We start from the raw sequence: 24,686 nt of genomic DNA on the forward strand, positions 1-24,686 counted from the left end.
ACAACTTAGGTTGGTATAGAATTTAAAGAATAGACTCGACAAAAAGGCTAAACAGGAAAGCAGTTTGACACATGATATTGTCCCCGATACTCCCCCAATTGAACATGTAGCTCACCACCTTAGATCTACTTCCCTCACCTTCCTTATCTTTCCATTTATTAAGGCCTAGTATAATATTGATGAGTATAGTCATCCGAACTTGTAATATTATTTTTTTTGAACAAATGTGAGCGTACTTTTTTTTTCCAACTCACTCTGCTTTTATTTTCTTCATCAAGATTTTATCGATTCACATTTTTTCTTTTTTTCTACAAGCTCAAGAAATCTTATACTCACTATACCATAGAATTCCTTAGTCACTCAATTTTTTCTCTTTTCAAAACCACCATGATGTATCTACCTAATCCCTCTATATCAATGGTTGGACGTCTAAATCCATGCAAGAACCAACGAATTAAAGGATCAAATAGAATATATAATAGGCTTAGGGTTTCATTAACGGTTCATAAAGAAAATGGGTTCAGGCTCAAAATAGGTACTTGGGAAAATAATTTCGGGGTAGCTTTTTAGCTCGAAAGTGTCTACCAAACAGTGTCTTAGGTCATCCCTAGGTAATTCTATACATGGAGTAAATCGGCCAAGTCTGTTAATTTCTACAACCTATAATTCAATTAAACATGCATGCTATTTATATACCTATTTATCATGTGGTATACTTAACATCTTCATTCTATTTACAATGTAATAAATTGAACTAAGTAGTCTAGAATTAAAAATTTAGAATCAATTATTATCAAACTAAACTTATAGTTTATGCACAAAAATCTATTAACATGCTCCTAATCAATCACTTGTCTTTCTACAAGCTCAAGTACATAGAAAACATGCTAAAATTAAAATTAAAACTACTAAAAAAGAAAATAAAATAACATAAAATTTTAAAATTTTCCAAGCCGCCTTCACACTTTATTTGGCACATTGTCCCTAATGTGCAATTAAAAATATAAAGGAAAAAGATTATCCGATTAACATGATTCATGCATTACAATTGGTGGGACTACTACTCCTTTTGGGTTTGGCTTGAAAATGTAGTGCCGTAAAAAAATTGGGGTTCCTACTGAGAAAAACTAAACGCAATATACATAATACCAAAGTTCTAAATAATAAAAATTAAAACAAACAAATAACAATCATCACAGATAAAAAAATAAAGTACAATGTCCAAATTAAAAAGAGATTAAAACTTGTTCAAAACTAGTCAGAATTAGGCTCTGACTCTTCCTTGTTGTCTTCTTCCTCGCTTGATGATGGAAATCTCATGAACATGTCTGGTATTGGTATTGGTGTCGGCCATCCATTTTGTTTCATAAGGCGTATCAAAATATTGCCCATGTCTTGCATCCAATGCGTTTTCCATTCGAAAATTGACATGTTTGCCAATCCCATGATGTCTGTGCTTTAGTCTTCCTCTTACCCCGCCTTTAGGGATCCCTCCTATGCTTTGTTCATTGTTTGGCTTCTGTTTTTTCTTTCTTTGCAGTTCAATAAACTATTCGTACATGTTGTCCCCAATTATGCTCCTTTTCAGTCGCGTGAATGGTTCAACAGGACACAATCAAACTTCAGCTCGTCTGCATAGGGCTATGATCAAATGAAGAAAGTACATACTTTGTTTGTGACTCCGTTTGCACTTCATCGTTTCTTCATAGATCCAATGGTCGAGGCAAATCTAGTTTTTCTGTAAAATCGCATAAAGCATAAGCACTCTGTATACGGTAACGTTAGAAGCATTGTGTGTGGGTGCTAGGCGGGTACAAATAAATTGCATCCACATTTTTGCCATCAGAAACAAGATGGTTTTGTTAAATTTTAAGGGCACCTCGGTGTTGGCATTGGAAGTCCACTCGCCACGATCCTCCGTCAAATAATTGATTATTCCCTTCATATCTAGTTCCTCAAATGTGAATAAATCTATATTTTCTAGATAATCATGGGAATAATATGGGGCATCATAAAACCTGCATATTTCTTTTAGCTCTACCAACACTTTTCCCCCTGAATAGTGATTTGGGAAATCATCTCACCTTGTTGTCTACGATTTTCCAGATCTTTCAAAGTGGCATAGAATTCATAAACTATCGTGTCAACTGCCAGTTTGGTTGGGGTGGCACAAAAGTTATTCCAATAGTGGTATCGCACCAAATTCCAAATCTTGTCACAGGTAGACATGGTGGGGTCAAATCCACGTTCTTGAATGAACAATTGGCCACTCATTTAAAGATGGAACCTCTCAACTTCTGAATTAGTGAATTGATTGGCATCAAAGTTGATCGGTGCCTTGGTAGTGCATTGTTCTTTCCTTGATGCCATTGGAAAAAAATTGCAAAGATCCAAATGGTTAAAATTAATTAAAAATATAGTTGGAGTATGAAACCTTAGCTTGTTGCTGACAGAGATTGGTACTCCACTGATGTAGAGTATATGTTTGGAATAATAGAAGACGAATAGATGACGTCTCTAGAAAGAGGAAAAGAAACTAATATTTGAAGTGATGGTGTGGTGGCTGAAGAATATTTTTTACTCTTTTAAGGCATCTGAATGGTGTATATTTAGGGTTAGGGATGATGGTATAAATAGAACTTCTGATAGGATTTTAGTAAGACAATAGGCCGAAACCTATTGAAAAACATTGGCGTTTCACGCCATAGCATGTGCATAGCATGCCATGATGAAAAATATTACCTATACTTGCCACAAGTTGGTCGTTTCGCACCAGAACAATTAATTTTTGGGGTTTCTACCTTTGGAACGATCGTGTTACACCATAGCTTTGGTGTGTTGTGACACAAACTAGCTTCCACCCTTTTCGAGGTGTGTTGATGTCCTTCCATCATTCGTTTTTGTCCTCCATCGGCTTCAATATCTCTCGTCACTCTCGAAAACTTGTTTTCACATAATTCTAACAAGCAATTTAACAATGAAATTCTAAATCTAACTACTGATTAATAATTTACAATATGTACAACTTAATTTACTTACCGTGAGTTGAGTTATGTGATGTTATCGGACTCATTTAGCATTTGATTCCAATGCTCCTCAAATTCCCATGCCTCACCTGTCATTTTAGATATGAATCGACATTCTAGAGCTTGGTTCATGACTTTAGATTTGAAATTGCCTCCAAAGTATCGTTTCAATCGTTTCCATTTAATAGGAAGTTTCTACCATCTTTGGTTGTGAGTTCCATAGTGCCATGGGGAAGAACTCAGTCTACCATAAATAGTCTTGTCCACCTTGACCGTAGCTTACCTGGAAAGAGTTTTAAGCTAGAGTTGAAAAGTAGTACCTGCTGTCCAGGTGAAAAGGATTTCACTTTGATTATTAAGTCATGTATCTTTTTATCTTTTTCTTTGTAAATTTTGGAATTTTCATATGCCAAATATTTGAACTCTTCTAACTCATTTATCTGGAATAATCTTGCTTCCTTGGCTAAGGTTGGATCCAAATTTAGTTCTTTGATTTCCCAATAAGCCTTCTTTTCTATCTCTATTAGCAAATGATAGTTTTTCCCATAAACGAGTTTCTATGGTGACATAACCAACGGTGTTTTGTACATTGTTTGGTAGGCTCATAAAGCATCATCCAACCGCGTGCTCTAATCCTTACGATTTGGATTTACTATTTTTTCCAAAATCTGTTTGACTTTTCGATTGGATACTTCTACTTTCCCATTGGTCTAAGGGTGATATGTTGTGGTAATTTGATGCCTAACACTGTATTTGGCTGGTGCAACATCCAATTGTCAATTGCAGAAATGAGAACCTTCATCATTGACCAAGGCCCTCGGGGTTCCAAATCGTACGAATATGTTCTTCCTCAAAAATTTCACTACTTCTTTCGTATCATTTGTTGGTAGAGTAGTTGCTTCTACCTACTTTAAGATGTAATATATTGGTTTCCAAATGAACTAGGAAATGGTCCTATGAAGTCTATGCTCCATATGTCGAAAATCTCTATTTCTAAAATCCTATTTTGTGGCATCTCATCCCTTCTTGAAATGTTCCCTGTCCTTTGGAATCTGTCACATCTTTGCACAAATTCATAAGTTTTTTTTGTTATGGTATCCCAATAGAATCTAGATTCCAGTACATCTCTTACTCCTAAAGTGGCCTCCGTACGGAGATGTATGACATCCCATTAGAATATCTTTTACCTCTTCCTCAGCTACACAACTCTAGATTAGTTGATCGACACGTTGAAAAACATATGGTTCCTCCTATGTATATTTTTTGGCATCATACTTAATCTTCTTTCTTTGCACCTATGTTGTGTCCATTGGAAAAATTCCTTGGGCTAAATAATTGACAATGTCTGCATACCTAGGTGGTTTGGAAATTGCTTTGAGTTGGAATAATTGCTCGTCAATAGAGTTTTCATTTATTTCTATTTCCCCTTTTCCTTTAACTTCTAATTCCAATTGTGACAAATGATCTGCAACTTGATTTTCTATCCCTTTTCTATCGAGGATCCATAAATCAAACTCTTAAAGAAGTAACATCCATCTCATTAGTCTCGCGTTTGTTTGTTTTTTCTTCATCGCATACTTCAGTGCTAAGTGATCTGTATAAACATAAACTCGATTCGCCATCAAATACAATATGAATTTCTCATATGCAAATACAACTACTAATATTTCTTTCTCCGTGGTAGTGTAATTGCATTGAGCTGGATTAAGTGTCTTCCTTGCGTAATGAATAGCGTGAAAAACCTTATCTTTATCTTGTCCCAATACTGCTCCAACTGCATGATCACTTGCATCGCACATAATCATAAAAGGCTTTGCCCAATCAGGATTGACTATGATGGGTGCTGAGTCTAATTTATGCTTTAGAATGTCGAAAGCCTCGATGCATTTATCTTTGAACTCAAAAGGGACATCAATCTGCAGTAATTGGCTCAATGGTTTTGAGACTTGTGCAAAGTCTTTTATGAATCGCCTATAAAAGCTTATATGTTTTAAGAAATTTCTCACTCCTCAAACATTTGTTGGATGTGTTAGCTTTTCTATTACTTCAATCTTAGCTTTATCGACTTCCAAACCTTTTTTTGGAATTTGATGCCTGAGAAAAATTCTTTCTTTTACCATGAAATGACTTTTTTTTCCAATTGGGCACCAAATTAGTTTATTCACATCCTTTTAGTACCCATTCAAGATTGTGTAAACATTCCATGAATGGATCTCCATACAAAGAAAAATCATCCATGAATATGTCTAATCCTTGTTCTAACATGTCAGTGAAGATCACAATCATGCAATGCATGAATGTAGTTGGCGCATTGCATAATGCAAACATCATCATTTGAAAAGCATATGTTCCAAAAGGACATGTAAAAGTAGTCTTTTCCTTATCATCCAGATGGATAGGGATTTGATGATATCCCGAATATCCATTAAAGAAACAATAATATTCTTTACCTGCTAACGGGTCAAGCATTTGGTCTATAAATGGCACCGGAAAGTGATCCTTTTTAATTGCATCATTCAGTTTCCTATAGTTGATACATATCCGCCATCTTGTAATTGTTTGAGTGGAAATCAAATCATTCATCTCGTTTGTCACCACTGTCATTCCTCCGTTTTTGGAACATATTATGTTGGACTCATCTATTCACTATCAGAGATGGGATGGACAATTCTTGTATTTAACCATATTATCAACTCCTTCTTGATCACCTCCTTCATTATTGGATTAAGAAGTCACTGAGCATTGACCATTGGTTTCTTTCCTTCATCCAATATTATTTTATGCTAACATAAAATTGGATTAATTCCTTTAATTTCAGCAATGGTCCACCCAATAGCTTTTTTATGATCTTTAAGTACATCCAAGAGTGCTTTCTCTTGCTCCATCGATAAGCCTACTGCGATGACTACTAGTAAAGTATCGTTATCACCCAAATAATCATATTTCAAGTGTACGAGAAGGGGCTTTAATTCCAGCACATGTGCTTTGACAATTGATAAAGTCATCTTGGCTAGAAGGTTCTTTATATTGTCTTTTCTAGTCCAGTTGATAGATGTGTTCCAATAGCTTTTCGAGCAGTTTCTTAGAAAATTCATCGTCCAAGATTTCTTCAACATCTAAAGTGAAATCCTCATCTTCGTTCAATTGTTCTTCCATGTCTTTCTCCTTGTCCTCGTTCACCTCATGGTTTCTCATTACTTCTTCTGCCAGTTCTACTTCTCTAATTTTTATCCAAGTATAATCATTGATGCTCATTATTTCAAGAAGCATAACAATTTCTTGAATAATTTTTGACCAAACGCTTCCTGCAACCATTACGTCAACTTGTTATTTGCTCTCTTGATTTAAACCTGCATAAAAGTGTTGTAATTGACTAACTGTATTAATTTCACCCCAAATCTTTTCATACAATTATTTTAAATCTATCCCATGCTTGACCAAGTGTTTCCACGGGACTCTGCTTGAATTGCAATACCTCCTCCTTTGTCTTTAATCGCATAGGAATGGGTATGATCCTTTGTAAGAACCATTGCACAAAATATTCCCATGTTGTAATAGTTCCCAGAGGTAACACTTCTAACAATTATCATATTTGGCCTCCAAGGGCAAAATGGATTAGTAGTAACATGATTACTTCTTCAGAAACTCCAACATAGCTCACAGTGTTACATATCTATTCAATCAGTCTGCAATAGGGTCCATGGTTGAGTCATCACTAAACTACATATTAGTTGATAACCATGTTAATAAGGAGGGATTAATCTCAAATGAAATTCTACTAGTTACTGGTCGGGCAATACTAGGCTTTATCCAATTTGTATTGAATATAGTTCTACCCATCAAAGTTGCCATAATGTCCCTCTGCTAAGTTTAATAAAATAAATAAATAAAAAGATATTGCATCTATAGGCTTTAACGTTCCTACTTATCTTATTAATTGTAAAAATATTTTCTAAATTTAATGCCAACACCTCCTCGGCAATGGTGCCAACAACTCGATTAGAATCACGAATATCATCGCTTGCAAAGGCAAATAACTTAAACCGATTCCAAGAGGAAAGAACAAATTTGTTTAAGGAAATCGACAAAAAAACTAAGTTTAATCCTACTCTTAATATATAAGGGTTTTAAAGGTGTTTAAGATGACTTAGTTACATCAAACCCCTAAAGTCTTATTTATAGGAGTGTTGGAAGCCCATATTAGGTCTTCAACACATCCTAGGTCTTCGTATAAAGTCGATTGTGCGGACGAAAATAGCCTCGACAGACTTGGGTAGAACGTCGACCTATGTCGTGCCATAGGTCTTGCATGGTGCAACATGACAAGTGTTCCACACCTTGTTTAGTTTGTTCCTCGAGATGCTTATGCATCACTCGTCTCTTGCTCCCACGTCAATTGGGCCTATAATCCATCATCCTACACACTCAATTTAACAAATTACCACCACCTAAGGCCCGTGTTGGCCTAATAGGCTCATAAAATGTGTTATAAAAAACACTTATTTTACTCATATTTAATCCTAACTACTAAATACGAAAAACATAATAATAAATACTAAATTGCCTAGAAAACAGACTCCTTAAGTGCGGAATATCCTGAAATTACTACTATATTTGATTAAGGGTGTAAATGAATGGACCGTTCGATGAACTATTCGTGAATTGTTCGTATAACGTTCGTTTATGTTCGTTTATTAAACTAAATAAACGAGTATGAAATTTTTTTTATGTTTGTTTAATAAACGAACGAACACAAACAGAGGTGTGTTCGGTTCATTTATGTTCATGAACAAGCTCATTTATAAGCTTATTTATTGATTCATTTATGACTCGTTTATTTATTAATGATATTTTCTTATAAAAATTCCATTAGTATATATCAATAAAATTATATTGGTTTGTATTTTTATTTATAATATAATTATTAATATTTATATTTTACTATTTTATATGTAAACAATAAATGTATGTGTATGTGTTTATTTATTGTTTGTTTATTATTTATTAACATTGTTTGTGAATATGTTCAATTATATGTTCATGAACATGTTCATTTAATGTTTGTGAACATGTTCGATTAAGTTAAATGAACATGAACACACAATTTTAAATAAACAAACATGAACAAAAATTTGAAATTCTTAATGAACACAAACTGAAAATGAACAAGCTTAAAAATAAACAACTGAACATGAATAAAGGTTTGTTCTTTCAAGCTCGATTCATTTATAGCCCTATATTTGACGACGGGTTAATGAGTTATGTGAAAGTGATATAAATTGTTATGTTTTGAGTTTTGCTTATAATGTCTAATTTGCATGAATACTTAAGCTCACCTTGTTTTTATTTTAAGTGACATGTCCTAGCCAATTTATACGAAAACTATGGTAGCTAACACGCTTATTTGTGGTTAAGGTAATCATAGTATTTTCCATTTGAACTTACTAAGCATCTATATGTTTATTCTAGTTGTTTCTTCTAACTTGTGGAACTCTAAAAGCCGGATCTTCATGAACATCACACTATCGTCAAAATAGTAGAATTATGTTCATTTTGAGTCCTAAAGTTGTGGCATGTATATATAAGGTCTTGATTGTGAAAATGACTATCTCTAATGGTATATGTCAACATGGTATTTGGGATTGTAGTATGTTTGAATGTTAAGCATGAATTATAGTTTATTTTATGCTTTGTTTTGGTTCATGTTAAGGCCATATAAGTTCTTGATTTTCAATTTGCATAGGTAAAATGGATTTGAACTTGAACTGGGGTAGCTTGGAATGGCTAGATTGATAAATCGCTTGGATAAGCTTGAATGATGATTATGTGTTGTATGTTATATTAAATGCTTGGTTTCAAATGCTCATTTGCTTAGATTGGTATAGATTTGTATGGAATGATGTTGTATTGATTGTGGAATGATGTTATGAGAGTATATAAGTGTTTGTTAGGAAGCATGAAAAATGTATCAATGTGCTCTTCGCCAAAATAGGGGCAACGTCGTGACCACGAGTCCCCGACGTCGCGACATAAATCGTTAGTGAGTGACGTCATGACATAGATCGACATTGAGTGACATCACGACGTAGAGATGTCTGAAGTCGCGGCGTAACTCACTGATTGATGATGTCATGACGTGGAAGCTATGATGTCGCAATGTTAGCCCGTAAGTTTGAAAAATGTACAACTTGGTCCTAATTCAACGTCGGGTTAGCAAAACAGCTTTTGTAAGCTCGTATGAGACTTGGAAATGATTATGTAGCATAGTATGATTGCATAATATACTTATTTGCATGTGTAAATGGTTGTAAAGTGTATAATGAATCATAGTTGCTTTGGCAACGGATGTGACATCCTGTAGCTCAGACCCGATTACCGAGTCGGATATAGGGTGTTACACGACAACTGTAGTTGTTGGCCAAATTTCCACCCCTATCACTTCAGGGGAGTCCCTCCTTCACTCCATCCCTACTGTGGCTGGTAATACTTTTGCGGAAGTAGGCTACCTATCTTTCCCTATTGTTGTTTTTCCATTAGCTATTGCTGCTACTTTAGGTAGTTTTCGCAAATCTGTAAGCTTAATTAAATTTAGTTTGCTTTGCTAATGATGAATGTTTTATATATGCTCTATAGAGCCCATACTAGTTTTGAAGTTAGCTTGCAATCGGGTCGCTCAAGAGACATTAGTCCTTCAGACAGCTTGAGATAAAGTGAAGAAGGTTGTTACTGAGGCCAACAAAAGGGCCTCCAACTTAAAGAGGCACGTCAAGAATCTGATTACAGATGTGTAGGCTTTGAAGGATTACTTGGAAGAGAAGGAGAAGGAGGTGGAGACAAAGGCTTAACAACTGGAGGAGAAAGACAAACCACTGGAGGCCTTGCAAGTTGACCTGTTGAAGGAGAAAGAATCTCGAGCTAGTGATAAGGCTTCTTTTTCTTTTGCTCAAGGGAAGCTACTGGACTCCTTTCAAGACCAGTTAGTATTGGCTTTACAAGTCGTCTATGGTCCTTTCAACTTCTGCCGGGTGAATATGGAACCTCCTCTCTTTAGAGAGAATTTTGAGATGATTAATTTTGATCTGTACGATCCAAATCCCGAGGAGGATTGGCGGGAATTTCAGAAACGACTTTAAGTTCCTTTGACTACTTCATCCGAGGGAGCATCTGCTGCAGCAATAGATGACGATCCCACTGAAGGTAGCTCGTCAAACAAAGAAATGGATGGTGATGCCTTCGAAAGTGTCGGTCCTCCTTCTAACGCTGCTCCTATGGGAGATGCTGTTAACCCCTCCGTGGGTAATACTTGTATTATTGGGCACGAGCCCTTTATCAATGTAGAGGAGATAATTATTTTATATTAATAAAATTTTATTTTATTTTCCTTCCATTCTTGCATTTTCATTCTATTTATCTTTGGCAAAGCTTTTCACTCAATGTAAGCGGGAGATAATTATAGCCTTCTGTTATTTAATGTGGTTGTCCTTTCATAATCAGTAAAATTCGTAAATTTTCTAATTTTAAGAGAAGAGTGTGCTGTGTCATTCGATTTGTTGCCTTATGGAAGGTCTAGATTTTACTAAAGGCTTTGTATTGTATCTTATCATAATTTCTTGATAATTTTAAATTTTATGTATTTTTATATATTTTTAAATTTCATATGCTATTTTTTGTCAACAATAATTTTTAAAATTTTATATATCTTTTAAATTAATTATATATTTTAAAATATTTTTATTTTATATTTTTTTTAATTTTTAGAATTAGAGTTAAATTGAGAATATTTATAAATTTTAAAGGTTAATTTTTAAAATTATTACTAAATCTATATGATATGTAAAAGTTGAGGACTAAAATTTTATTATACCTATTTTTTAACTACCACGCCTAAGTTGTCGTTTGTGATTTTAACGAAGTAACCAAAATAATCAAACTATGTAATGTGCTAAATTGTAATTTTTAATTTGAATGCCTAAAATAAAAATTTTTAATAATTAGATGACTATTTACGTAATTTACCCTTTTCTAAAACCATTACTACTATATTGGGCAAAAAAAATATTACTACTATTATTAATATTTTCTATTTCTAAAAGTTTGAGTAAAATTGTCACACAAGAAAAAATTAAAATAAAATAAAATCGGTACCCATTTCCTTTCAATTTTTTTGGTCGGAATTTCCTTTGATTCTTTTATTAAAATATGTCTATATTTTTTAAAAATTTAGAAAATTTTTATATTTTATTTTAGAAATTTAGTTTATCTATTTTTCGGATTTCAACATCTAGGTTTAACATTATTTTTTGTTAAATTTATTGGTGTGACATTTTGAAATAAAAAATACTCACTTAATGACTATGTAGTTAAAAATAATATTATAATTAACTTAAATTTAAAAAAAATTAACAGTGAAATCTAAATTTTAAAATCTGAAAAGTAAAAATTAAAATTTTAAAATAAAAAATGCAGAAGTTAAAATCTAAAATTTCGAAAAGTGTAGAGATTTAAGGGATATTTTACCCTTAGTAGATTTATATAGACAACATTATAGGGGCAATATGGGGATCAAATGAATACAAAAAAGGCATTCTATTATAGTAATTGACCCTGTTTTCAGGCTGTGGTCCTGTGGAGTCCAGTCCAGACAACCCCCCCCCCCCCCAAAAAAAAAAAAAAAGAAAGAGCTTCTTTTCCCCAGTTTCCTTTCCCTCCACCACTAATGGAGGGAAGTTTGTAAAATCTCATTTTTATTTTCTCTGTTTCTTTCCAAAAAAAAAAAGGTAAACCATCTTCCATTTCTGGCGCCATTTGAAGGGATCCTGTCTTTGTTTCAACTTTCAAACTTCATCTTCTTTTTTATTTTGTTTCATTTAAAGAAAAAAAAAAGCTTCTCAAAGCAAACACCCAACTTTTAGTGTTCTTGAGAAGAACCCAAATTTTGGTATATTGTCATATATATATATATTCTCAAGAGAAAATGGAAGAAAAGGAGAGCACGATATCTGGATCACTAGGCAACTCGGACACAGACTCACCACCTGCAGCAGTGAGTAGCCTGGTGATGAACATGAGCCTTGATGGTGCAACAGCAATCGTTCCTGTAGCAGGTGCAGGTGGGGATAGCTTAGGGAAGAAAAAGAGAGGGAGGCCAAGGAAATATGATGCAGATGGGAAGCTTAGGATCCCATTTCCATATCCATCCTCAACTCCTGCCTTCACTTTATCTCCTTCTGATTTCTCCTCTTCCAAGAGAGGTAAAGGAATGCCTTCTCTAGGTAATCCCAACTTCACCATCCTCCTCCTTGCTTCTTTTACTAATTATTTAAATTGTAAAAAATATATATAATTTGTTTATGAATCTAGTTCACTATATATAATATTAGTTATTTTTAGTAATATATCTAATATAAATGTTCAAATGTGAATGTGATATATACATTTTAAGAAATTAAATAGTAATTTTAGAAAGGCGAGCTAAACAAACTAGCTTTATTAACATTGTCTTCTTTCCAACCCTCAGTTCAAATAATAGTTTTTCATGTGTTATTATTCTTGAGAACTTATTCTCTTATTTCAAATTTGATATTATTATTATGTTGTTGTATTTTAGTTTAAGCCACTAATATTATTTAAAAACTTTGTTAATAGGCTAACGTACTTCAAATAATGAGATTAAGCTCGGTTTTGTAAATGAAAAATTAATTGAATATAACTATTTAATAATCATATTTCTTATTTTAAATTATTTTATACAACTTTGAGTTTCAGATTTTTCAAAAAATTTCACATTCACCAATAAATGGAATTTCTTCAATGTATTACTGACTTAGATTAGAACAATCAAATTAGATTAAAAATATAAATCTCTAAGTTGAATATATTACGATATAAATGTTTTTTTATTTAGTATTTTGTTAAGGAAAAACTTAATTATTACATAAATATTAAAGAAAAATTTCATAATAATAAAAATTTAATACTGAAATTAGAAGGATGATAAAAGTGTTAATAATAAAAATAAAATCACTTTAAGTAAAAAAAAAATCATTTCTTTTTTTAAAAACAATATAAATGACTAAAATTACCAAATACAATTAATTTAATGCTAACTCTCCTAATAATATTCTCACCAAACCTAATTGAAAAGTATTACTTAACCAAAATAAAATAATGAATGTGAGCAAGAAGAAAAGCCTTAAAGATTTATCCATTTTGAGTATTATTTGTTCTCTATTTCTCACCCAACACATTGTGGGTAGTTGATTCATGCTTTCTTCGACAACAGGAAGATTTAAGTTCATAAATATTGGGTTTTTCACATTAAATCCAACTTTCGACAACAGCAAAATAGCATCATATATAACAAATTTATATGAATTAATTTTTTCCTTCTTAATTCTCTCAATTTATTTAATATAGTAGAAAAAAATTAATGCTTGGTGAGATAAGCGATAAGATTTTGATATCTTTATGGACGAAGAAAAAAATATTAATAATGCTCTACCCTCCATTCAGGGTTCACTTAACTCGAATGTAGATTTGGTCCAATTCCTTACCAAATATTAGAACTCTAAGACTATAACATAATTTTAATAGTGAAAAGAGTTGGATGAATTTGGGTTCATTATAATTCGCTTTATTTTCATGAATCCATTCCGGGGACAGGTGACCTGTTTGTTAGCACGGCCTGTGGGGACTTCACGCCACATGTGGTCACAGTCAATACTGGGGAGGTAATTTCCAATACTAGAAAACATTGAGAACATGTTAAATGGGAAGTATATATATATATATATATATATATATATTAATTTCTTGGATTTGCATGATGAGAAACGTTGCTTCTATTGATGTTGCAGGATGTTGCAGGGAAAATTCTTTCGTTTTCGCAGAATGGTCCTCGTGGGATTTGTATTCTATCAGCCAATGGAGCTGTCTCTAATGTTACCATTCGACAACCTGGTTCCTCTGGTGGGATTTTAACATACGAGGCATGAATTTTCTGCCACGTCTCTTCTTTATTTTATATGTTGTCCCCTACTGTTTCAACACAACGATATTTTGTACTACTAAGAGGATGCATGCACCAGACAGGCCTTAGATTTTCCATGGCAGTGGTACTAACAGTTTGGTTTCTTTTTCCGGCGTCAATGTAAGTTGACACTTGAAATTATTACTTTTGCAGGGTCGGTTTGAGATATTGTCATTAACTGGTTCATTTACAGTAAGTGACACCGGTGGTGGAAAAAGTAGAACTGGTGGGTTGAGTGTTTCACTGGCAGGACCCGATGGTCGTGTAATTGGTGGTGGCCTTGCTGGTATTTTGGTGGCTGCTAGCCCTATTCAAGTTAGCCCTATTCAACTTATCTACGTCCATATGCTTGAAGAAAAATAATTGATAAGAATAATGTAGATTGCCATTAAATTATACAGTTTCCATTTTCTGTTGCTAGATTGTGGTAGGAAGCTTCATGCCAAATGGTTACAAAGTGCAAAAAAGGAAGCATTACCGTCAGGAAACTGCGGCGGCTTCCACAGTCGTTACAGCTGCTCCTCCATCAGCTACCGCGGCAACAAAACCTGATGGTGAAAACTGTATGACATCAGCATACCCCTTTCCAGGGGAAAGACAAAGCCTTGGGGAAGCAGATAATAATAACACAATTATTGATAAACATTTAGCAAATCCTGTAGCAGCTTCAATTGTAGCTGGCTGGAATGGCTCAAATCCTTCACCAATCCATCGACCATCCCCTGACATTAACGTCTCTGTGTCCAGTGAATAGTGTCCAAGTCCAAGGTACATATAATTATATATATTATCCGCAACCGCAAAAGCATTTTGTAAATTATAATCTAATCCTTTCAAAAAAAATTCATTTCAGGTCTATGTAATTTTAAGAGTCTCGGAGGCTGACGTGATGAAGATCTCATTAAAACTAATTTTATTTACTTGATGGTCATTTGTAACAATTAGATACAGCAATGGAGAAGCATGGTTTACTGCAATGATGTGAGATGGGAGGAACTCTTTTTTCTTCCCTCTTTTGTAGCAAAGTTGTGGGAACATGTTTATTTACACAAGGGTTGACACTCAACTTTATTAAATTTAGACAAATCAATCATCAATTATTTCGTCTTGGTAACATTTTTATTTTTATTTTACGTTTTAATATTTATGCTTAAATTTTAAAATTATTTCTTTTAATAATTTGGTCTCTAAAATTTATTATTATTGTTTTAATATTATAAAACTATGCTTTGAAATAAAAATAGTTTTTTATACAAAGTAATGATATTTTTAAAAAATAAAACTTAAAAAATAAATTAGTAGTTTTATTTTAGATGCATTTATTTAGTTGTGGTTGATTTTATTGGATTTTGTTATTTTTAAAATTTTAGATTTTTAAAATTTTGTTTTTTAAAAGGATGTTTTGATAATTTTTTAATTCAATGTTTAATTAATTCGTGATATTAATTTAATTAGTGATTTTAGTAATAATATATATATCATTTTAATGTAGAAAATACCGGATATAAATATATTTTATCATGATTTTTTATCTCTTATATAGTAGAATTGAAAAAGCTTCTAAATAAATTGGTATTACTCAAGTGACAATTCAGTTCGAGAAAAAAAAAGGATACATTTAAAACCAAAATAATAAAATAACAGGGTTATATAAATATTTTACCTTTTCTTTAAAAAACTTACTTATAATCATCAGTACAGCTATTGTCTTTAACATATTATTTTTGAAAGTTTACAACTACAAATATAATACAACTATAAGTACAAGTAGAATCAAATTAATATAAACATAAATAGATAAAACATCAGAATATAACCAAACAAATTTTAGACATAACAATTGCATATGGTAAAACTCAAATTTAAATACTCAATGATCTAGGTGCTTAGTCTTTACCAACAATGCTAAGCTATTATCAATTTCCCATAGTATTTTTAAAATATATTTTTTTAATAACCACCTATTAATTTTTTTACATATTACACTTCAATTTTTTTCCTTTTCGGCTTCAAAGTGGGAATGTCATAATGGTGAAACATATTTCCTCATGTTTTAGGCAAGGGAACGCTTTAGCAATTGCGATCAATCAAAGGGTGGAATGGTGGTAAGGCAACAAAACAGGTATGAATATAGGAATAAGATCCCTTTGTTGAGGCTTATTTTTATTACAAAAAGGGGTCGAAGTGAAAGGGTGACTGCACTGCTTGAGATGTAACGAGCATTGTCTTTAAGGATAATTTTTTATTAATGTATCTCTTAGTATTGAATACTCAGTGTATGGTTTGTTTGTTTTCATGTGCATGTCTCATATAAATTTAGGGCCAGTTCTTCATTGCTTTCGAAAAGTGCTGTGAAAAAGTGCTTTTGAAAAATTTGAGTGTTTGGTATTACTGTCAAAAAGTATTTTTGAAGAATAAAATGTCCATTTTAGACATGATATTATAAAGTAACAAATATGTATTTAAATAATGTTCAAATTAGTTAATATTATGGTCTTTTAGCAAAAATATAAAAAATAATTTATTATAACTTATTGTTAATATTTTAATAATAATATTAATTTTAAATATTTCTAAGTAATTAATATTAATTATTTATTAAATTTAATTAGAATATATAAACTATATTTAAATATTTAAATATAATAATTAAATATTTGTAATTAGATATTGACACAATTGTATTATTATAAAATTATTTTTATTTTTAATTAATGCTTTTAACACATTTTATTATTTTATTTTGAAATGTATTTGAATATATAACTCATATTAGATATTAACATAACATAGAAAATATAAACCTAACAAATTAAAATATTACATATATTTGGATTAAAGTTTTAAAAGGGATAATATTTATATACAAATATAAATTCACAATAGACATGTACTAAGCATATACATAGAGTTGCTCTAATCTTGTTCTCAATTATATTATTTCTTTATAATTAATTTAACTTGTTCAAAACTATTAAGAACATATATTATATAAATATGCGGTTTCCAACTAGGAAGCTCTCAAATTTTCAACTGCAATTTCATTGAGCAAATTGAATAAAAATTGCATCCAGAATGGCAAAAATGTCATCAATCTCCAAAGTCAAGTTTGGAACTAAATACTTCATATTTGTCCGGGAAAATTTTCTTATAGAAAGAAAACACTTCAAACCATCTTAAATTAGTAATATGGGGAACAGACTATTAGATGGACAAATGTCAGACACAGGAAAGACTTAAATGAAGTCAATTTCATAATATAAGATTCTAGGAAGGGGGAAGAGTGTATTGCATTTCATTTAAAGGTTCCGCTAAAATCTTTAAACAGAATCAGACCTATAGTAATAAAACTAGTACATTCCATGATGTAAAAAAGTACAAGAGAACTCTATAGGGAGTTGATACACATAAAGCATATTTTGAATAGACCAACAAAATCAGCTATCCACTGTAACATACTTGAGAACTGTATAGGGAGTTGATACAAATAAAGCATGAAAATACTAGAGAGCCTTTCACAACCTTGACAAAAAAGAAACAAAACATAAGCTACTAAAAACATTAACCAATGATAAAATCAAATTCATTGACAAAGAAAATGAAATAGAACAATGTACAAAGAGTCAAGAAGCAATCACCTAAATAGTCCTAGAAAATTGCTAGTCAAAGACCAATCCACTAGCCCAATACAGCTTCCAATGAAAAATGGCAGAGAAATCCACGAGGGATGGCTAATTCCCACAACCAGCTGAATAGCAGGTAGAAACAAACAGGAAGCAACTTTAATATGGGAACCTTTCATGAAATAAACAACGTGATCATTTTAATTGGCTAACTAGCAAAATAACAAACTACCATGCATACACATTATATGTTATTAATGCAGTTTGTGCATACATTGGATATTACTAAGTTGGCAAGGATACAACTCAATACTGCATGAAACACAAAGCATTTGTTCGCAGAGAAAACTCGTTTGTGCTATTACCACATGAAAAACCTTGACTAGATTGACAAGAACTCTAAATTGAATATGAGGCAAAATAATGCTTTAGAAGTTCTAGTAGCTGACTTATAAACTTTAAGTAGGCTACAGAGATCAATAATTTCACCTCTAATCCACAAGGCCCCAAAGATCACAAGAGAAAGATTCCACTGGTAAAACATGTGCTATCATTGACACAAAATGAGAAGAGAATAATAAGGCTTCACTGCTGCTTTAGAAGAGGGACAATTGGGGGAAGATTGTTGAACTTGATTTAATTCATTTAACAAAGTGAATAAAATCAGCTCTAGTTTATATCCTCTACATGCAATGAGTTAATCCTAAAACATGCATATAGGATTGCTAAATGGATTCTGTTTTGGGTGGGGAGAGTACATACTGCAACAATATCACTACATAAAAAACAATTAGAAAAATAAGGAAATACTTACAAATCTAATTGTTTAACAACTGTTAAGACATGACCCCAACAAGTATACCGCCAAGGAATAAGACCGAATTTGTTCCCATGTATATCAAGCAATGCAACTACTAGCACTAGAAGTTGTGTAACCAAAAAATAGATCACAGTGGGAGATCTCCAAGATTGGATTCTACAAAAGTATAGCCAAAGGGACAAACTGTCAAAATATGCAGAGACTGAAGGAATAGAATAATTAAAGAAAACAAAATATATCCTTACATCATAAAACCAATTAGCTTGAGCCACCAAACATCTCCTACACTCTGTTTGTAGCCTCCAACAGCCCATATAACAAGATATGCAACTTGTGAAAGAAAAACAAGTAGAGAAAAGATGATAACAGGCCACAGTAACAAATATTTCCTCCTGAAACGAAATCAAACAATTAATTTTAAGGAGAAAGAATTTTTGTAAAATTAGTCAATTAATTTCTGTAAAATTTCTATAAAAATCAAACAATCAGAAAACAACTAAAAACTAAAGCATAATGAATAATTAAATAGAAGAAGAAGAAAAGAAACTCACTGGCGGAAGAGGAATAAAGAACCAGAGGAAAGAACTTTGAAAGAGAAAATGTGAAAAAATTGGGTATAGCCAAAGAACCAGAGGAAAAAACGTTTTCTAGGGAGAATACAGGTTAAAAATGGAAATTATCAACCAAAAGCACTTTTTGCTGAAGAAAAGTTAAAATTTTCAACTTCTCCATCTGCCAAAAAGTACTTTTTTTAAGTTGAAAATTATTTTGAAATGGTGTTTGTTCTTCATTACTTTTAAAGAAAAATGACTTTTTCTTGGAAAAGTCCATCTCAGATGGACAGGAGAACGGGGCCTTAGTAGATCAAGTCAGAAGCATTCAAGACTTAGCGGTTCAACTCAGACCAAATTTTTACTTATTTTGTTTGTATATAGTTTATAGCATGTACCCAGGTTGGGCCTTGTGTTTTAATGCCTATTTGGATGGCTTTAGATATGTGGTCCCATAATGCTAGAGAAATAAACACAAAACATCGGCAATTAAAAGGCGGCTTTGATTACAAGTGTGACAAGTTAGTTGTAATATTTCTAAGTGTTACAATGGAACACATGGACTATTCCAAGGATCGGACCCAAGGGATTGTTAACTGGTAAACGTGTTTTTCAAATTAATTACAAGCTAAACAATTACCATCTAGTTGAGTTGGAAATTAGTACCGTAAACCAAAAATGAAAAATATATTAAAGCTAAATTCTAAATTAACAAATAAAAATACGAAAGTAACTTTGTTCCTCTTTACTAGAAACAATGCAAATTGATCGAAATGGTGATCAATAATTCATTAATTACTAACTAAGATAATAAACCTATACTAATTATAGTGCTTACCACACTTAAATAAGAATCTCCTCTCCGTCTCATCCTAAACTAAAAGATACCAGTTAAACTCTCCTCTTGTTCTCACTTAGGCATATAAATCTCCTCTCGGTCTCATTATTCGGCATAAATGTATGAAAGTCCTACACAATAGAGTCTCCTCTCAGTCTTGTTTATCTAAATCTTCCACTAGAAGTGTCAATTATAGTGTAATATGTGATTCAATATAATTGAACAAACAAATAATCAAGTCATAGATAATGACTTGGTTAAGTAACTCATTCATCAATCAACCAATAAAATTATTCAACACATTATCAAACTTAAATCTCACACAAGTATTTTAACAAACACATGGTAGGTATAAAATATAAAAGAAAAGAGTTTGAGAAATACTTATTAATATATTAAAAAAATTAAGTGAAGCCCACAAGCTTGATAATCTCCATTAACAGAGTACTTGACAGAAGAGAAGAAAATCTATAGCCAAAATCTATTCTAAAGAAAAAAAAGAAAAAATCTAATGTATAAAGATGAAAAGTAAAAATATGTTCAACCCTAAAATTCTATTCCCCCATAAAGGCTTATAAAGTAGTATTTATAGTCTAAAAAAAATTTAACCTAACAAAGACAATTATGCCCCTACTTAAAATCTAACCTAAGCCTTGTTGGATTGCAAAATGCCCTTTAGAATTTTGGTCTTGTCAGAGTCGATGCCACAACATCCTCAAAAAACTATGCATTTGACTCATTAAGTACATCAGTGTCGTGCCATTGGCCTTCGGTGTCAAGACATTGTTCTTAGGCAAGCTTTAACTTCTCCATCTTCAGGTATCGTGATCATGCGACATTGAGTATTGGTGTTGCAACATCATTGGCCTAATGTTACGACCACGAGTGTTGGTATCGTGACATTTGTTGGAAAAAATCTGATTAAAAATCATTTTCCATCATAGTGGAAAATTAAAATTTTAAAAATTGAGTCGGATTGTGATATTCATAGGAATAAACTTTTCTCGAAAAGTACCTATGCTTTGTATGAGACGAATCTTAGACGACCTTAGCTTTCAACCAAATGACATTTTCCGCTATTCTCATACCACGAATTGCTTCGAGTGTGGGCTCGAACAATCACGAATCAAACACAAAATCAAAAATAATTTCTTACTTTCAGTAAGAAAGTAAATCTCTCTAAATAGAAATTAGTAGAATTGTTATTCCCACAAAATAAAATTTATACATGGAAAAAACTTCTCATTATTTCTAGGTAGAAAAATAATATCTCAAAGTTATCTATAACTTGTGTATTTTTAGCCATACCAATGCCATCTATTTATAGGGAGAGATAGGAGAATCTTGGTTGAATTAGTAGAATACAAATAGTACCTATCTAATAGAAAAGCTAGCCTCCTAGTTTAACTTAGAGAGAGGGGCGACACACTAGGGTTGTTGCCCCTCATACATATTTTAAGGGGTTTTGGGCCTCTCCTGTATTGGATCCAATTATATGTGCTTCCTAGACTTTTAACCCAACACTTTATAATTTAATTTAACTCAACACATGTTTTTCTCTTTCCCAAAATAAATACTATTTATTAAAATAATTTTAATTAATTAATTTTCCAATTAAATAATTTTTCAACTCAATTCTAATTTTGTTAAAGTCATGACAACTATAGGTGCTCATAATTTGGTTAAAATCAAATTAACCAATCGAACCGATCTTATTTCATTAATTAGTCGGTGGTCGGTTAATGATTTTTTGGAATTTCAAATATCGATTAATTCGGTTCAAAATCGGATAATTAACCGAAATAAATAATATATATTATATTATATGTAATATATATTAGCCCACCCGGCCACCCCTTATCCCAATCCCTACTACAAACCCAATCCAAATATACATTTATAAACCCGACCTAAGTCAACGTAATAATTAATTTAATTATAAAATTAACTTATATTACATAAATAATTTAATAGAAAAACATAAAAGCCCTAAAAATAAAAGACAAAACGTCGAGCAAATAAAACAATCCCTAAACTGATATCTCCCAAAACCAGAAACTTCCTAGTGTTGATAGCCCAAAACGCTCACCAGTCACCACCATCTAGCGTCCACCAGGTCACCATCATCGTTTGTCTAGCATCCACCAAGTTACCATCATTGTTTGACTGCCATTGTCTTTTACGCCCTAACCCAACGCACCTTCGACTTCGGGCTTTAGCTTTCTTCCGCCTGACGGTCAACAACCTGATACACTCACCACCGTCTGACGTCCACTAGGTCACCATCATCATTCGTTCTCCATAGTTTTTCACACATTAACCCAACACACCTTCAACTTCAAGCTTTAGCTCTCTTCCGCCTGACGACAAATATCTCGACACACTCACCATCGTCCGGCATCCACTAGGTCACCACTCACCATCATCGTTCGTCGCCACCATTGTATTTTGTTTTTTTTTTTATATTTTGTCTCTAAAGTCTAATGAAAAGTTTAAAAATATAATGTTTTTAGTTGCTTTGCAAAACCCATATTTTTATGAATTAGTTCAACGTAATTTAGACTTTCTGGATAAAGAAATTATGAATTTGAACTAGTCTGATTCAACACTATTTTATTATATTATAATAAATTTTAATTTTTAAATATTATTTAAATAATAAAATCACTTTCAAAATAGCCTATACGAATCTAAACTTAAATGATTTAACACTTACCACCTACACTACCTCTTGAATTTATCATGCAATGCAATGCTTTACAGATTCTTAGTTGCTATGAACAATATTTGAATTATTACATAGATTCTTAGTTACTTTAAACCATATTTTAATTATTATAATTGTTAACCTCACAACCCGAAATTAAAATGGACATAATCTTAAATAACAAAATACATCATCATCTCTTTAAAAACAATTCCTTACTACCATTTGAAAATTAAAATATGGGTTCTGCAAAGCAACTAACAACATTATTTCAGAAACTGGATAGCTCTAAGGTTGTGCAATCTTAACAAAAATAAAACAAACTTCTCATTTCCAAATTGCTACCTACTAAGTATATAGAATTTGGACCAAAGTACTCGATGCTATTGCACTTTAGCAATCCTGGGCCTAGGTTCATTCCACACAATTGTATATTAGTATTTTTTCAATGAGAAGGCCATCTAATCCCGTCAATTTTCAAATTTTATGACTCCAAGTCCTATTGGTCTCCACATTTTTCAAATATTACTGTTTGGTTATTTCGATTTGTATAAATTAGTCCGTATATTTAATTATCAAAGGGCTGTCACTTGCCATGCATTTGGCAGAATGTATGTAAATGTTTATAAATGTGTATAAATTTTAAAAAATTTATATATTGTATATAAATGTATTTTAATCTATAATATAAATTTTTTTTCTTGCAGAATGTCCACTGAACCAACATCTGTTGAGGGTACTGTTACACCTCCTACTTCGATAGATTTTGGAAATTCAGTAGGTGAAGCTTCAAGCCAAACAAAGGGGACTACTGGGAAAAGAAAAGTCATCCCTTCAAGGTCAAAATTTTGGCCTGACTTTACTAATATTATTAATAGTGAGGTACAAACAAGGCTAAATGTAATTATTATGAAAAATGAATTTTGTTGTGATGGGAAAAAATGGTACGAGGTCATTGAAATATCATATTGGTTTATGTAAGAAAAATCCTAGTAATATTGTTGACACTAGGAAATGGCAATTAGTTTTACCTAATAAGGGAGTTGAAGAGAGGGAAGGGTGTCTTTCAACTTGGAGATTTGATCAAGAAGCATGTAGGAAAGGGTTAGCACAAATGATTATGATTGATGAATTACCTTTCAAGTTTTTTTTAAAGTGAATGCTTTAGGAAATTTATGTTCATGGCATGTTCTATGTTTCATATTCCTTCACAAATTACTATGACTACGGATGTTTATCAACTATATTTAGATGAAAGGACTAAGATAAAACAACTTTTGAGAAGTTCTTATTCTAGAGTTTGCTTAACTACTGACACATGGACCTCTTTACAAAGAGTTAATTATTTGTGTATCATATCTCACTTCATTGATAAAGATTGAAATTGAATAAAAATATTTTAAACTTTTTTTTTTCCAATTTCTAGTCATAAGGTTGAGTCCATTGGGATGGTGATTGAGAAATGCTCGTCGAATTGGGGGATTGATAAGTTGTTTACTGTCATTGTTGATAATGCAAGTTTAAATGATGTTGCTATTGGTTATTTGAGAAATAAATTTAGCCCTCGAGGGGGTTTAGTTCAAAATGGTAAATACCTTCACATCAGATGCATGACACACATTGTGAATTTGATTATTGTTGAATGCTTAAAGGAAATGAATAAATTTGTTGAACGTGTTAGGAGGCTGTTAGATATGTGAGGCAATCTCCAACTAGATTACAAAAGTTTAGGAAGTGTGTTGTGGTGGAAAAGATAGAGTTCAAGAAGATGTTGTGTCTTGATGTTTGTACTAGGTGGGGCTCGACCTACTTAATGTTAGACACTACTCAGAATTTTGAGAGAGCTTTTGAGAGATTTGAGGAGCAAGATACAAACTTTAGGGCTAAACTTGAAAAGGAGGAGGGTTGGCCTAGTGCAGATAATTGGGCTAGTGTAAGAAACTTGAGGGATTTCTTGAAATACTTTTATAAAGTCACTTTGTGTGTTTCTAGCACTTCATATGTCACATCCAATAAATTTTTTATGAGCCTTTTGAAGTTGATATCCTTTTATGATATGCTTAATCAAATATTGATGTTGAATTTAGTGCTA

At 32.2% G+C, this 24,686-nt stretch overlaps 1 protein-coding gene across 2 annotated transcripts; it reads left to right on the plus strand.

The window, feature by feature from the left end:
* The first annotated feature begins 11,689 nt into the window (after positions 1-11,689).
* On the plus strand, positions 11,690-15,155 carry LOC105767415 (AT-hook motif nuclear-localized protein 1). Of its 2 annotated transcripts, none has more exons than XM_012586933.2 (6): positions 11,690-12,298; positions 13,689-13,756; positions 13,883-14,014; positions 14,209-14,370; positions 14,477-14,823; positions 14,909-15,155. In XM_012586933.2, the coding sequence occupies exons 1-5, from the start codon at positions 12,001-12,003 to the stop codon at positions 14,807-14,809; spliced, it is 993 nt and encodes a 330-aa protein (XP_012442387.1). In that variant the 5' UTR covers positions 11,690-12,000; the 3' UTR covers positions 14,810-14,823; positions 14,909-15,155. The 2 variants fall into 2 exon arrangements, with proteins under 2 accessions (XP_012442387.1, XP_012442388.1); XM_012586934.2 differs by having other exon boundaries at positions 11,690-12,277.
* The last annotated feature ends 9,531 nt before the right edge of the window (positions 15,156-24,686 follow it).

The sequence above is a fragment of the Gossypium raimondii genome, chromosome 4 (assembly GCF_025698545.1).
Source record: "Gossypium raimondii isolate GPD5lz chromosome 4, ASM2569854v1, whole genome shotgun sequence".
Taxonomy (NCBI): Eukaryota; Viridiplantae; Streptophyta; class Magnoliopsida; order Malvales; family Malvaceae; genus Gossypium; species Gossypium raimondii.

Excerpts from the sequence above, each read along its gene's own strand:
- LOC105767415 (XM_012586933.2), top strand. The coding sequence starts at position 12,001 with ATGGAAGAAAAGGAGAGCACGATATCTGGATCACTAGGCAACTCGGAC. Across the intron at positions 14,015-14,208 it reads GTGGGATTTTAACATACGAG|GGTCGGTTTGAGATATTGTC; the intron begins GCATGAATTTTC and ends TTACTTTTGCAG. Across the intron at positions 14,371-14,476 it reads TGGCTGCTAGCCCTATTCAA|ATTGTGGTAGGAAGCTTCAT; the intron begins GTTAGCCCTATT and ends TTCTGTTGCTAG.